This window comes from Diadema setosum, chromosome 14 (assembly GCF_964275005.1).
Source record: "Diadema setosum chromosome 14, eeDiaSeto1, whole genome shotgun sequence".
NCBI lineage: Eukaryota > Metazoa > Echinodermata > Echinoidea > Diadematoida > Diadematidae > Diadema > Diadema setosum.
The window spans coordinates 21539610-21555409 of record NC_092698.1 but is presented as its reverse complement, the minus strand read 5'-3'; the positions used below and the strand labels follow the sequence as shown (position 1 = coordinate 21555409).

The 15800-nt window shown below is 40.3% G+C and overlaps 1 protein-coding gene across 1 annotated transcript in view; it reads left to right on the top strand.

The window, feature by feature from the left end:
* The window catches only part of LOC140237782 (SWI/SNF complex subunit SMARCC2-like), a 68645-nt gene that overhangs the window by 7047 nt on the left and 45798 nt on the right, over positions 1 to 15800 (top strand). The window contains exons 7-19 of the mRNA XM_072317719.1: positions 2015 to 2092; positions 2626 to 2706; positions 4673 to 4779; positions 5246 to 5370; positions 6812 to 6915; positions 7508 to 7647; positions 8027 to 8098; positions 9228 to 9341; positions 10244 to 10409; positions 11360 to 11494; positions 12307 to 12508; positions 13517 to 13639; positions 14282 to 14544. Of these exons, the coding sequence (XP_072173820.1) occupies positions 2015 to 2092; positions 2626 to 2706; positions 4673 to 4779; positions 5246 to 5370; positions 6812 to 6915; positions 7508 to 7647; positions 8027 to 8098; positions 9228 to 9341; positions 10244 to 10409; positions 11360 to 11494; positions 12307 to 12508; positions 13517 to 13639; positions 14282 to 14544 (1710 nt within the window). The remainder of the gene's footprint in view (positions 1 to 2014; positions 2093 to 2625; positions 2707 to 4672; positions 4780 to 5245; positions 5371 to 6811; positions 6916 to 7507; positions 7648 to 8026; positions 8099 to 9227; positions 9342 to 10243; positions 10410 to 11359; positions 11495 to 12306; positions 12509 to 13516; positions 13640 to 14281; positions 14545 to 15800) is intronic.

The following is a 15800-nucleotide window of genomic DNA, read 5'->3' as shown; positions in this document are numbered from 1 at the left end:
TGCCGGAGGCATTATGTTTTCGGGTTGTCCGTCCTTCCGTCCTTCCGTCCGTCCGTCCGTCCGTCCGTCCGTCCGTCCGTCCTTCCGTCCGTCCGTAATGAATTTTGTGGACAAGGTAACTATCGAAACCTGTTGAGGTATCCTAATGAAACTTGGCATGTATGTGTATTAGGGGGTGAAGTTGTGCCTATCAACTTTTGGGTGCACATGCTCAAGGTCAAAGGTCAAGGTCAAATATATAAAATTTCACTATTTCCACCATATCTAGTGAATGCCTGAAGATATTTTCTTGAAACTTAGTGTATACATGTATTACCCAATTAAGATTCTCTGGTGAAAGTTTGGGTCATGAGGTCAAAGGTCAAAGGTCAAAAGGTCAGGGTCAAATACATAAAATTTCACTATTTCCACCATATCTATTGAATGCCTGAAGAGATTTTCTTGAAACTTAGTGTGTACATGTATTACCCAATTAAGATTCTCTGGTGAAAGTTTGGGTCATGAGGTCAAAGGTCAAAGGTCAAAAGGTCAGGGTCAAATACATAAAATTTCACTGTTTCCACCATATCTATTGAATGCCTGAAGAGATTTTCTTGAAACTTAGTGTATACATGTATTACCCAATTAAGATTCTCTGGTGAAAGTTTGAGTCATGAGGTCAAAGGTCAAAGGTCAAAAGGTAAAGTAAAAATATTAAAACTTCTTTTTTTTCTCCGTACCTTGGAAAATTGTTCAAGGTATCTTCATGGAACATAGTATATACATGTACTGACTGGAAGTGATTATCTAGAGAATGTAGGGTTCATGGGGTCAAAGGTCAGGGGTCAAAGGTCAAGTGCAAGACTTCAAAATTTTACTATTACCCTCATATTTATGCAATGCCAGCAGGGTTATTTTTTTACACTTGGTGTATGCGTGTGTAACCTAATAGAAATTCTCTGGAAAGTTTTTTTTTTTCTCTCTTTTTGCCTCAAAGGTCAAAAGGTCAAAGATCAAGTGAAAGTGCTGAACTAACTTTGTCCTCCATATCTCGGAAGTGGCTCAAGTTACCTTGAAACTTAGTACATATTATGCATGTTCTACCTGAAAGTAATTATCTTATGAATTTTAGGGTCAAGGGCCAGATGAAAATGGTAACAATTTACTATTCAATTCAGAAATTGCACTTTTTCTCCACACCTGTACCTTGAAAATTACTCAATGCCTAAATGTATGAATGGGTCAAAGTCAAGTTAAAGTCCTTAAATCCCTAGATACATGCTCTCCTATTCATCCAATTAAACCTACGTCAAGGAAGGTGAACATTCAACACATTTGTGACAAACTTGTCATTCCAATATTTTACCAATTTTGTGAAAATGTAATCACACAGTGTCCACATGTACTATCTAGACCTATTGGGAAATGATCATGCATTATGGCGGAGGCATACCAGTCGCCAAAGCGACATTTCTAGTTTGAGATAGCTGTTGGTCACATTATTTCACTGCCTCTGCCATGTTTTTTTGTTGTGCACGCACAGTTTATTTGAACATTGTCCATTTAACAACTTCAGCGAGCTCAAGAGAGTAATGAAGTGATAGTGATAGTTATGTGGTCTTTTCTATCCAAGGTATCCTCTTCAATTTTGCCACTGCTCTACCAGTGGACTCTGTTGTAGTTGTTATCCTCACATTGCCGTGCACCTATCTATACACCTTGGTCAAGAGAGACATCATGGTTAAGAGCATCCCATTCTAGAACATAAACACTTAATGAGATTCAAACTTTGGACCTACATCTAAAAGTCAAAAGTCTTATCCACTATACCACAGTGCCCCAACTACTGGCATGATTTGATGTGATATGATATGATACACTATGCAATATGCAATATGTATACAGATGCTATGAAGCTTTTGCAAATCAGCTTGCATTAGGGTATGATGTCAAATATCACTTGAGATGCAGTCATTCTCCAGGAAGTAGTGGATTTATGCAGATATTTCCTCTCAATCTCTGACACGTGTTACAGGTGAACGCCAAGTGGATTCTAGACTTGGATGAATTCAATGAGTGGATGAATGAAGAGGACTATGAAGTTCAGATGGATGTAAGTATCTGAGTGTGTAGAAAGAAACGATAGAGTTATTTGTTGCACACAGTAATTGTTACCAAGAGTCGATTGTTGAATAACCTGCTCATACAAAGGCTATTTCAGACAGAGGCTATACTCTCAGTAGAGTGTGGTAATAGAAAGTAAAAGTAATGCACATTATGGTCTTGCAGATGCTGAAATATTCATGTTTCAAAATGATATAACAGCCTTGTTGTTCTAATGTTGACCACCTTATGGACATTTGTAATCCATCTGGTCTGTACATTCCACTAAGCCCGTAAAGGAAGAGGGATGAATGTGGGGTCAGCCACCCCCCTCCTGAAAAAATCAAAGAAACAAAGCAAAACAAAAACAAAAAGAAGAAGAAACAACCCATGCTGCATGAACACCAAGTAGAATAGGGAAGTTCCTAGCTGATCCTTCTATATGAGCAAATTTTTTGAGTGTGGCCTAGAGTTCCATCAAAGTTTGAAGCCTTAGCGGTGCGTGAATTGATTGCAATAAGCATTCGTTCCTCACCACAATAGGGAGAGACAAGGATTCCCATCACTCCAGCCAACGGACGCACAAGGAGACGGGCGTACCCAGCCAAGGCCAACATGGAAGAGGTGAGTGAATGCTCGTTAGACCTAGCAGGAGGAAATTATATGCGCAATGTTGATCCTCATTTTGCCCTCTCTGTGTTTACCTGATACACAAAGACGTTCCAAACCACCCTGGTGTCACATTAGCCAATATTTCACACAGCACAGTAAAAGCACTCATTTTTTGTCGAGCCCACCGGAAGTGCGGGGAGAGTAAGGGATCGCTTGGGGCATCTGTCCGTCCATCGCCTGTCCGTCCGTCCATAACGCTACAAAAACTTGAATAACTCTCTACTGAGGACTTTAATTTCAATCAAACTTGGAGGGAAGAGTGGTTATACAAAGTTACACATTTTATCAAACATGAAGGTCACCTCAAAGTAAAAGGTCACAGGCAGGGGTCAATGAACTTTAGAGCCCAATGTTATGTTCTTACCGCGCGTTATGATTATAGCTCATAACTTTTGATGTATATGTCCGTTTGTTACCAAACTTGGATGGTAGATGTCCCTTGGGGAGTTGAAGGTCACAGACATATGGGTCAACGAACTTTTAGGGCTCAGTGTTAAGTTTTTACGGCTTGTTTCGATTATGGCTCGTAACTTTTGATCCCAATGTCCGTTTGTGACCAAACTTGGATGGTAGATGTCCCTTGGGGAGTTGAAGGTCATCAGAAGTTCAAAGGTCACAGACAGGGGTCAACAAACTTTTGAGCCCAATGTTAATGACAATGGGGAGTTGAAGGTCACAGACATATGGGTCAACGAACTTTTAGGGCTCAGTGTTAAGTTTTTATGGCGCGTTTCAATTATGGCTCATAACTTTTGATCCATTTGTCCGTTTGTGACCAAACCTGACTGGTAAATGTCCCTTGGGGAGTTGAAGGTCACCACAAGGGTCATAGGCGGGGTCAATGAACTGTCAAGGAAATGTCGAGGTGATCGTTAACCATCGCCCTGATACTGTACAGGCATGCTAACCTGGAAACATTGAACTGCACATTACTTGAATATAACACCATTCTGAAGCAAATAATTTTCACACAACAATAGATATATAATGTACTCTTACATGAATCCCACAAGGATTGGAACAATTATCCCCCAGCATTCCCAATGATTCCCACTGATCAGTTACTAGCCATCCCCTTAAAATTTTCTAAAACTACGGTGTACTACAACTTCCCACTATAGCTGTTGAAAAATTAATAGTAATGCTGTCAATTTTGTGAAAGTAATTTTAAAAACATGCAGAGCGGCTCTATGTGTGCTGCACATTTGAAGAGCGTGCCCCAGTCAAGGAATTATTGTTATTTCAATGCGCAGTGTTTGACTACCAAAAATCGAGTAAGATATTGCCTTTCAATAGAATAAAAAGAAAATAATAATGATAACAAAATCCTGCTCAGACTAGGATTTGGATCACTATTTTGTTTGTTTGTTGCTTCGATGCAAAATATTGCGACAAAATCTAATGCAGAAATTCTTATTGCGTTGATTTTGGGCAGTGGCACACCATCTATTGTGAAGTCACTGCGTACATACATACATAAACATACATAAATAAATACATACATACACTCATACATAAATTAATCTCTCATAATTAGTTTTGAAAAATGTACTATTTTTCTAGAAAGGGCAGACATGACAAATGGAATAATACCACAAAATATGCCACTGATATTTTTAGTAAAACCCACCATCTTCTCACAAAGATTTTGCCAATCAAACTGCACCCAACTTACTAGAGATTATTAACCGATTGAGGATTCTCAGTTAATTACAGATCCAACCAGGAGGATTTAGTGAGTAATTGCTGATGTATGGCTTCAGGTGGTTTGTGTCTTTACTCTTTTGGCTGTATTTATGAAACAGGAGTAGTCCCGATCTCTGCTTTTCTGTGTGTAGTAGAAGCTGTTGTTTGACAGTCATGTACACAAGGTCTGATGATGTATGCACGGCATCTTGTTTTCGATCGTCCATATCAGAGCTCCGCCGATGGTGACCATGAGAGAGGGATGAACAAGCGCGGCGGTCCCGGCAAGAAGAGGAAGCGTTCGCCATCCCCGCAGCCAGACAAGAGGAGGAAAAAGCCGTAAGTTTGTGCTAAATTTGTCGTCAGATGACGAATCACTTGTGATGTTGATTGTAAGTTGTGCCAGAAACACCAGTCTTTTCCCTGAAGAGATGGGGTTTCCATTATTAGTATGGGGCTTCAATTGTCAACTAAAAACTTATATAAAACTGCATAATTAAAAATCAATGTTTGTGCATTTAAGAAGCATCCCTCCCCCCCCCCCCCCCAGCTAAAACTTGTAAACGTAAGAAAGAGTGTGATTGGTTACTTGATCTGAGATGCAATCCATGATCACATAACAAACATCTGTCAGCCCTTGATATATTCCAACAAGTTGTCGGGAAACTGACGCATTTTAGGAAGACTGCATGGTTGAGACCATGCAAGATTTCTTGACGTAGTTGTGCCCGCGTGATGACGAGGGTACCTTATTCATCCATTTTACGTGCTTGGCTCTGCCGACCGGCTGCTTTTCTCTTTGCAGGGGCAGGAGCCCGGCTCTCGGGGTGAAGAAGCGCGGGGCCAAGGATGAGGAGGAAGACCTGACCAAAGAGATGGAGAATCCGCCTTCCGTGCCGTCGGTCCAAGAGGTGGAGCTCCCAAAGACCAGTAAGTGGAATCTAGTATGCGAGTTTCAGTTTCATTTTTATTTTCTTTATTTCACCAAAGCCTGAAGCATAATAAAACACATACACACGCGTATCAGGTAAACAACAACAACAAAAAAACCTTAAATAGAATGACAAATATGTACGAAGGTGTACAGGTACAGTTGTAAGCTGTGATAGGCAGCAGCCAGAAAGTAGATGACCCTTATTTATGGTTGACCTATACAATGTTCATTCAATATTTCAAGATTTTGAGCACCCCTAAAAAAAAAAAAAAAAGGCAGAACAGGACATGACAAAGGCAAAGACACAATGACAAACAGACAGAATATAGGATGTCAGCACATTTCTCATAACATATAGGCTAAATGAACAATACTGGTGACACCAATGCAGTTACTGATTTTGGGTATAATCATTGAGGAGATTTTTTTTTTTTCTACCAGCCTGTTAATCTGATTCTGCTGTATGCATTAAAAGCTAACCTAAACTTCATGTCAAATTGCACAATAAGCCTACTACTTTATTGCTGTTTTAGTGCCTACCTGTGACAGACTTTTATTTGTTGAAGATGGAAAGCAAAGCAAGCTCAGGCCTTATCAGGGATCTTAAATTGTTCATCAGTGTTTAATTTTTCACGAATGGGACTTCCTGATGATTTACAGTAGTAGACAGAGAAATCTATGTGTGGTACGTCACATATATGTCGGGATCAGAGTTAATACCTTTTTTGTGTATCGTTGAATTTGCAAAATTTGTGAAAATGAAAACCCTTTGAAATATATCGTGTATACAATATTCAGACTTTTGTTTTAAATTGGATAGATTTTTCAGGTTACCCTACAGTTCCTGGAAGATGTCATGTGGTTTCAGAGAAATACAATTGTTAGAAAGGAATTTTTTCTGGCATGCTTATCATCCATCATTGCCAAGCAAAGTTGGTCCTACCTTTTGACGCATGTTATTTATCTACTAAATTTGTTAAAAATAACAAAGAATGTACTAGCTGTCTGCCAATGAAATTTTGTAAACTGATAAAAAAAAAAATTTGCCAAAGATGCAATTACTTCCAAATGATGTGATTTGAAGGGTTAGGACCAAAGGACTGTACACAATACTTGGAAGTTGTGGCAGTACTTTTTCTCTCCCTCTGCACGAATGCAAAAATACAGTAACAGATTGCATCCTCTGCTACTTACAATATCAGAGCACAGTGTGTTTTGCAACACCCCTCAAGCGCTCCTATGCAATCGCATCATGATGTTTGTGATGTAATCAAGGTTTCACCACACATGTCCTCCAGCCCACAGTTGCCATGGCAACAAAGGGAAGCCATGTAGCATCCTCCTGCGTCAGTAATTTTCTGAATTGGCTTGCCACTAACAAAGAAGGATTTTGTTGTCCCTTTTCTTTATTCATTTCCACTGTCTGATGTCTTGCAGTTCCAGGCTCCCGGAGCGGTAAGGACAACGAGATGCAGCCAGTCAAGAGCGGGACGGTGATGGACCTGGACGAGGGCAAAGAAGAGCCGATGGAGATGGCAAAGGTGAGTCAGAGAGGCTGCAAAATGCTGGAGTCTAGGGTACAGAAATAATGTCATTGGTTCTTCAAACTTGAATTTTTTTTTTTTTCAATAGAAGCTAGCAGTGATTCATTTTCTTAGTTTGTATATGTTTGTTAGAGACATCTGTCGCTTACTGTCGCCCATTATCTTGTCAATTTTCTGCAGTTCAAAGAAAGCTTTAGTTGTTGAGAAGGTTAAGGTTATGTTTGGAAATTAAGCCTTCAATGACACAAAAATCATGACAAAGACATGCTAAAATTTAGCATTTTAATCATAAATGCTTGTTCACTAAGAATCAACTGGATTGGAGTGGAGCAAAATAAAAGTGTGAAAGGGCTACAAGTGAACCCCTCACAGTCCAGGGTAGCCCTCACCTCAAGCTCTTAGTATTAATCATCTGCGTGCCACATTAATTACCTGTTGAAAGGTTTTTGTCCAAAATTTGTACACATTTGACTCATTGGTACAAAAAGGGTGAAGATTGAGCTCGCAATAAGTCTGCTACAAAGTATCCTTCATCGTGTGAGGGTATCGTTGCTTTATAAGAGAAATCTTCCTCTCTCCCTCTCAGCAGGGAGACGACGCCCACAGCGCCACCACTGGTGCCGAGGAGAAGGATCGCAACGGGGCGCCGGACATCCACGAGGACAACGTCACCGAGCAGACCCATCATATCATCGTACCCAGCTACTCTGCTTGGTTTGATTACAACAGGTAAAGTCAGTCAACTCTCTTTGCCATCATCCTGTGCGAGACATTACAAGTACTGGGTATTGTGATTCCGCCTTCGTGTGATAAGCAGTTGTCCATAACGTTCATGACCATTACTTTAAGAAAAAAAAAAATACTTCCTACATTTTGGAGCAATTCATTAAAGATTTGGCAACTGATTGTTTGGTTCAATTTATCTGCAGGCTAATGCCTTTGGTCCTGTTGAATGATAGACTCGTTATGTAAATGACTGGAAACCTTGATTTTATTTATTTGGTAGCAAGAGATAAGAGTTGATGATATGCTCCCCGACATTGCCATATATTCCGAGTCATACGGTGAGCACTTCTCATCATTGTGATTTTTTGCTTGTGATTTGTAGTATCCATGCGATTGAGAGGCGAGCCTTGCCAGAGTTCTTCAACTGCAAGAACAAGTCAAAGACACCAGAAGTGTAAGTTCTCTTTTCCTTTGTTATTTTAAACTTATTTTAAAGCGTACTTAAAAGTGCAACGTATCAATACAAAATGTGTCCGGTATTAGACCCAAGATCCATCTGGCGCTTTGTTTTGTTTGTTTTTATATGTAGGATGTCATTACAAATGACCTATATGGAGTCTGTGACAATATTCTTGTTAACATGATGCCAACAGTTCTATTCAATTCTGTGTTCAGTCTTCAGTAGAATACAAAATAAAGAGATTACAATGGTTTGAATGTATGCATTTGTGAAAACAGGTGTTGATGATTTATAACATTTATATATAAAATCCCATGACAATCTTGTACAGGATCTGTGATAACCAAAATAAAATTATGACAGTCAGAGTGTGTTCTTAACTACAAATGGTTATTCACATCTGACATAAGTCTGTTCTGTTCTTGGAATTAAATTGCATTGTTGTGAATGCATCTAGGCTCCAAACATTTTGGATGTACCAGAGCTAGATATAATGCCCAGCAGCTTGTAGAATTTCCATCACTGCTCTGACATTGGACTTAATCTAGAATCGCCATATCGTCGCTGGGGCGACAAGACCTCGTATCTCAAAAATGTCAAATGTTCAGGAGAGCCAAAAAACATAGCGGCCAAAGCACTATACTGAATGGGATAGCCGTTCCTTTGATATGCCGTGGTAGCTTCATTTTTGGGGTAAGACAGCTGGGATTTGGACAGGACATCACTTAACCGATTATTTGACCACTAATGCAAAAAAGTCATTTTCACCAAAATTTGAGATACAAGGTCTTGTCACCCCAGCGACGATATACACGTATGTTCTGCTTGTGTTAGTACATTGTATTACACCATGTTTACATTCACATTTTGCCATCTGTTTCACTAGGTGAAGTTATAGGTGTAAGCATAATAAATCAGAGTTGTTACTGTATGTGTGGTACTGAGCAGAGATTTTAAACCTGCACTCTGTTTTTGTGTATGACGTTGTCAACATTTCATCTTTGTTACCAGTTAGGTAGTCCACATTCACGGATGGGCTGATGTATTTTAATGTCCTAATTTTATTTCTCCCACATGACTCCTCACATTATGGTGTATCTCATTCTTTCCCCTGCCACCACAGATTCATGGCCTACCGCAACTTCATGATCGACACATATCGCCTTAACCCGACAGAGTACTTGACCTTCACAGCATGCAGGAGGAACCTTGCTGGAGACGTGTGTGCCATCATGAGGTGAGTTGAGTCTTGTGCTGTTTTCAGCTGAAGCAGTGAGGTGCAAGTGCAGCAAACCTACAATTAAATAATATGCCAATATGCTAACGTATTTTAAGTGATGTTTAAGGCGTATTCGAACTTGTTTTCTTCTCTCTCTTTTTTTTTTTCTATGACTATGCTGTCATAGCAACATTAGATGTAGGATGGGAATAGAGACTTGCATATATGAGATAAATCTTCGAATGCAGCAAAAAAAGACTTTATAAACAGCAATGAACTTTGTCCAGACTGAAGCTCATTTGATTTTTGTGTTTTATGTAAGTGAAGCTCTAACTCATGCCAGTGGAGTAGTCTTTGTACAAAGTCCAGTGAAAAGGATCCAGCACTATGGATGCCCAAGTAGTGGATCTATTTTTCCGTGTTTTGTTCCGATCCACAAATTTTCTTTGGTGCAGTGTTGATTATATCAATGCAATTCAGTTCAGCTCATAATTTGTGTCATTTTTCAACAGAACACAAACAAACAAGGTATACAAATAGGATAACAATGCAATGAAATCAAGTGGCAAATATTTGTAAGACAAATGTGCTTACCATAAGAATGAAAGGCACATTGTAAGTTGAAGACATGCTCAGTGAAACGTGGAGGGACCCACTATTAAGCAGTGCTTGTAATGTGCAGGTCCCCTCAATGAAAAATTTAAGTAAGTGGATGAGGAATAAAGTAACATATAGATACAGATATAGCCCACAACTGAAAAAAACAAATTTGGGACAGGACATGTTACCGTATAACAGCATGTGATATTAACAGTGGCAGAAAATACAAAGACACAAGGAGATAGAGGGCAAACTTTAGTGCAATGCCTTTTAAGACAGTGAGGCAATAATGTCCTGCTTAAATGATTTTTGCTTTGTAGAGTACATGCTTTCCTGGAGCAGTGGGGGTTGATCAACTACCAGGTGGATGCTGACAACAAGGCCACTCCCATGGGGCCGCCGCCCACCTCGCACTTCCACGTCCTGGCCGACACTCCATCGGGCCTGCAGCCGGTCCAGTCTGGAAAGTCCGGCAGTCAGAATAAGGTGAGTGGCGTGTTCACAGAGCTCTAATTTTCCTCCGAGTGATTTTCTGATTTCATCAGTAAGAAAAGGTGGCCAAGGGACTTATCAGTAGTTTGTATGGGATATTGGTTTTAATTGTTGCATTGTTGTGCCTTTCGACGTCGTAATTGTAGTTGTGACCCTCTATTTTATTTTTGCTTATTCGGTAAATAGTTGTGTTTGCATGCTAAATTCTGTGGTCTGCGTACCTTTCACCATTACAAGAGACTAAAAAAACAAAAACAAAAAAATATTATGCTGTCACCTTCTGAAAAATCACATTGTTATGATTTGTCCTTTGTGTGATGGTGAACAGATGCGTCAACAAGTAATGTAGCATATTGAGATGTACGATTACCACAGTGCTCTATGGCACAAATAGTAAAATTTCAAATCAAATGTAAATATCAAAACTAATTTGGCTGTCAACTTGTCAAAATTTAACCTCAAGGGCCTTGAGCTTGGGAGAGGAGAGTATACACCTAACTCATTGAAGTGCATTTGTGAGTGCCTTGTGACGATTTCATCGGCCAAATTTGTTGTACCCTGTGAAGCACGATACATTCGCAACTTGAAATTTTCGCGAATCGGCGCCGACAGCCTTTTTCAATGCATTAAGTTTTCGCGAATTGCCACTTGCATTCAGTGCATATAGTGTAGACAAGAACTTCCGCACATATCTTAATTTCGTGAATCTTGGCTCTTGCAAATTTTATGAAATTAAAATGCACTCAACCAACTTTCTATTTTTGGCAAACTTCTATTTCTCCGTCTTGCGGCAGCAATCCAACTTAAATGCATGAGAAATTGAAATGCATGCGAACATTCCTCGTTTTACAGTACTGTGTTTGTGCATGCATGTAGACACCAATGTCTCCTCACTCAACCAAACTTCTCACTCTTCTTAAAACTTTTTTCCCTCCATCTTGCAGCAGCAGCAATCCAACTCTCAGCAGATCATGAACATGACGGAGAAGGATGGGGCCAAGGATGCCAAGAGCACGGATCTGACAAACTTTGGTCTCCGTGGAGACATGTACGCCCAGAAGAAGTCACAGAATGTCAAGGTGAGACCAGAGAGGAGGAATCAGATATTTTGTTGTTGGTCTCTTACTTTGTTGTTTGTTTTCTTTCTCATTTTCAGACAGAGACATATCAGTTCAGGCTTGTCCAATACAACTAGATTAACACCTAGTAGTAATCATTTCATAGATTACTCTATAAGCTGTTATTTTCGCGAGGGTTTAATTTTCGCGACTTTCGCGAATCACAGTTGGATCGCGAATTTAACAACACGCGAAAATGTCTACATGCGCTTTGTTAATAGAGCACTAACGTAACGGTCGGCGTTGATTCGCGAAAATGTCTACGACCTCGTCATTCGCGAAAATATCTGTACGCAAAAATAACGGCATATACAGTACTCTTTCACATACAGAAAGTTGTAGTATTTTACTCGTGCTTTAAATTGTATTTTGATACTCGTGTAAATGCAAACAGAAGAAAACTAACCTTGATATTCATATTGTAAGATTTGGGTCTAACAATTTTTTTTCCTAAATCATTTGACATAGCAACAGTTTTGACCACACCATGAGCTTGTTAACCAGGCCATATTTGAATGAAATGCTTTGTACGCTATGTTTAAAAGAACATTTTCATGCCACCCTAATCAGCACCTCATTAGTGTGTTGGTGTGAAAACCATGAGATGTTACCCATGATATTCAAGTATCTTGCATCTCTTTACTCAAGAGTAGTAAAATGATTCAGCAAAGCTTTAGCAAAGCTTCAGTTAGGAAGCATCAAGAATTCACACACACACACACATATATATATATCATTATTGTCTTAATCCTGGGCTGCCCATCATCAATCAGGCCAAGGGGGCATCGTCCAGCAACATCAAGGAGTGGACGGACCAGGAGACTCTGCTCCTCCTGGAGGCCCTGGAGATGTACAAGGATGACTGGAACAAGGTGTCGGAGCATGTCGGTAGCCGGACCCAGGATGAGTGCATCCTGCAGTTCCTGCGGCTGCCCATCGAGGACCCCTACCTCCACGACGGCCCCTCTGCCCTCGGTGAGAATTCTCGTACAAGTCATGTTTCCCAACATTGAGCATACTGGAGCAGAGATGCCAACTGTTGTTGTTGTTTTTTTTTTCAGTATTTTCTGCTGCTTTTTTTTGGGGGGGGGGGGTAGTGGGATTACCAAAAATACTGCAGTTGTCATGGAAATACTAACTTCCAAAATTGTAGTACAACACATTTCTATTGCAGGATTGGTAAAAGTACTATTTTCCACATAAATATGGGAGGTTTTTGGCCCTCAGAATACTGCAGTGCTGTTTACAAGATTGGCATTCATACGAGAGCTGGTTGTTCATGGTTTTACAGACTGTACTAAGAACTGCAGGATTTTGCTGGCCCTTTTTCAGTCAAGGTTTCAACAGCCTTGTTAAAGATCAACGATTGTGAATCAACAAAGACAGATTGTAGAGTGGGTCAAAAAAAAAAAATGTAATCTCACTGGTTCAGAGCTGCCCATTGATTTTTGTTGGCCACACATGTAACATCTAATAATTATTATAATCACTGACAATAGCCAATGTAAATGTGCTGTTGCAGTTCTATGGCACACTTGTAGCAAGAGCTGGTGCGCTAGCAAGTGTTGCACACTTAGCAATTATTCATACACTGATATCCGTAATTGCTTTATAATTACATTATCTCGTTTCTATATTGTGATATTTTAATCTCTGTAGGTTCAAAGGTATCACTTGTTTGTCTCTGATAATGCATCAGCCAAATTATCACACAAAAACCAACTGATACTCTCACATGGTGAGGTCTGTGGGTCGCAGTCACTAAGTTGACTTTTCACTACCCTAGCAGACGAGAAGATTGCATAAGAATTAATGATATAAATCTGTTAAAATTGGTGTATCATTAAGAGTTAAGTTGCTGATGAATGGTTTTATCTTACCTTTTGATGATAATGCCATCATGTACAGAGCTGAACAATCTTATCTTTTCATCAATAATCGTAACCATCCTTTTTCATCTTGTCTGCGCCCCCTTTCTGACAGGCCCACTCGCCTACCAACCAATCCCCTTCAGCCAGTCGGGGAACCCCCTTATGAGTACAGTGGCATTCCTGGCATCAGCTGTCGACCCCAGGGTGGCTAGTGCTGCAGCAAAGGCAGCCATTGGTAAGGATGCCTTCCTTTTCTATTGTTGTTGGTAGTATTTTTGCTGTTGTACTTCTGATCCTCCATCTTCTGTATCTCTCCTCCCCTCCCCCCACCCATTTCTCTTTCCCTTCCCTCCTCTTCCCCTTCATTTCCCGTCTCGCTTCCTTACCTTATCCCTGCCCCTTCCTATCTTCCTTCCCCATCCCCCATCCCCCATCTCCCTTCCCTGCCCCTCCCCCTTCCCTTCTTTTCCCCTTCCCCACCTGGCCTCTTCCCCCTTCCTAACCAGTCTTCCTCTCCCTGCCTTACCTCTCTGCCGTCCCTTTTTCCCTTCCTCCTATCTCTTTCTTCCCATCTCCCCTTCCTTACTGCTTCCTCAGCTGTGGAAATACGAAATGAATGTGTATGAATTAAGTGCTGTAGTATGCAGATCACTACCATTAACCCCATCCTGTAATATATGAATTATATGAATCCGTGTTGCCCAAAACATGTCTAAAGTTTTATGACATGGCACAGAGAAGAAATTGTCATAGTATCACAACAGGTTATTCTCTGCCATATATATTGGCAGTCCCCGAGACACAGTCCCATCCTAATATCCTTTCCTTGATTGATAAATCTCGGTTGCATTCCCTCTTTTCCAACCAACCTGTGCAGAGGAGTTTGCCAAGATGAAAGATGAGGTGCCCACCACGCTGGTGGACGTCCACATCCGCCGGGTGGAGGATGCAGCCAAGAACGGTCTCCTTGACGACAAGTACCTGCTGGGCGTCAGCGGCATCGCGGGGACCAACGAGCAGCAGGACGCCGAGGCAAAGGAACCGGAGCTGCCGGGCCCTAAGCAGCCCGGGGACGGGGCGAAAGACGGAGCTGGCACCTCGGCGGCGGAAGGAGCCGATAAGGAGTTCAGCAAAGATAAGGTAAGAAAAGACTTCCTCACCTGCTTGCATGCATATGATGCACGGGTTGGAGTGTGTCAGTAGGAAGAGGCAAGGTAACTATGGAACGCTTAACCCTAAAAAGACTGGGGGGGGGGGGGGGCCTAAAAGGCCCCCCCTCGACATTTCGCGCGATTACTCTGCAACACGCAATGCTCTCGCCGCGATGCTCTATGACTTTTTTCTTTCGAGTTTCCTGCACATTTTGACACCAAATTTATGGTACGGTTCTGAAGTTACATAACTTTTGGTACATGCGCGTGAGGCCGAAAATGGCTCAAAAATGTGATTTTGTGTACAAAGTCAATACAAATTGAGTTTTTTCACATGGTTCATATAAATATGCCTATTTTTACTCTCAATGGCTAAAATTAATTTGTTTTAGGAGTATTATGCTTCAAAAAGTGTCTGCCACAAATTTTGTTAAAAAAACAACAAAAACAAAAGGTCAAAAAAACAAAGAAATACATAAGAAATTCATAAAACAATAAAATAAATAAGAATTTAATTTTGATACTGAATTTTTTTTTCAAGTACATTTGCTAAGAATGCCACAAAGAATGATTAGACCAAAAATGAGCACTTTTGGAGCTTTATTTACTGATTTAGATCAAAGAGTCTGATTTCTCGCATGAATTAGCATAATTAATCAAAATAAAAGAAGGCTATTTTGGAAAATTTAAATATAAGATCTTGTAGATTACATCGTACACTACCATTGTGCAAATTTCCGCGGCGATCGCGCGATCCACGGCGGAGATCTTAAGGGGGGGCCCTTTAGGCCCCCACCCAGTCTTTCGAGCTACCAGAATAGCCCAGTCTTTTTAGGGTTAAAGAGGAAATCCACCCCAAAAATGAATAAGCTCTTAAAGAAAGAGGGAAAAAAATTCCCTACAGAACGTCCCAAAAATGAAAAAAAAAATCATATAACAAATAAGGGAGATAGGACATTTTGAAATTTTACATTTTTGAGCAAGTTGATGATGTCATGTCCTCACAATTTTTCATGTACATTATATTAAGTTCAGGAAAATTGTTATTTTGAGCGAATACAGGTAAAAGCATATTCCCATACAAAGTTAAGATTTGTTCCTTTATTTTGGGTGGTTTTAAGGCAAGTTTTATGTTTATACAGCAGAAATATGACATTCTGTTATTTCTGTATATAAAATGATAAGAAATTGTGAGAGTATGACACCATCAACTTGCTTATTTGAATATTCATAATGACCAGTGAA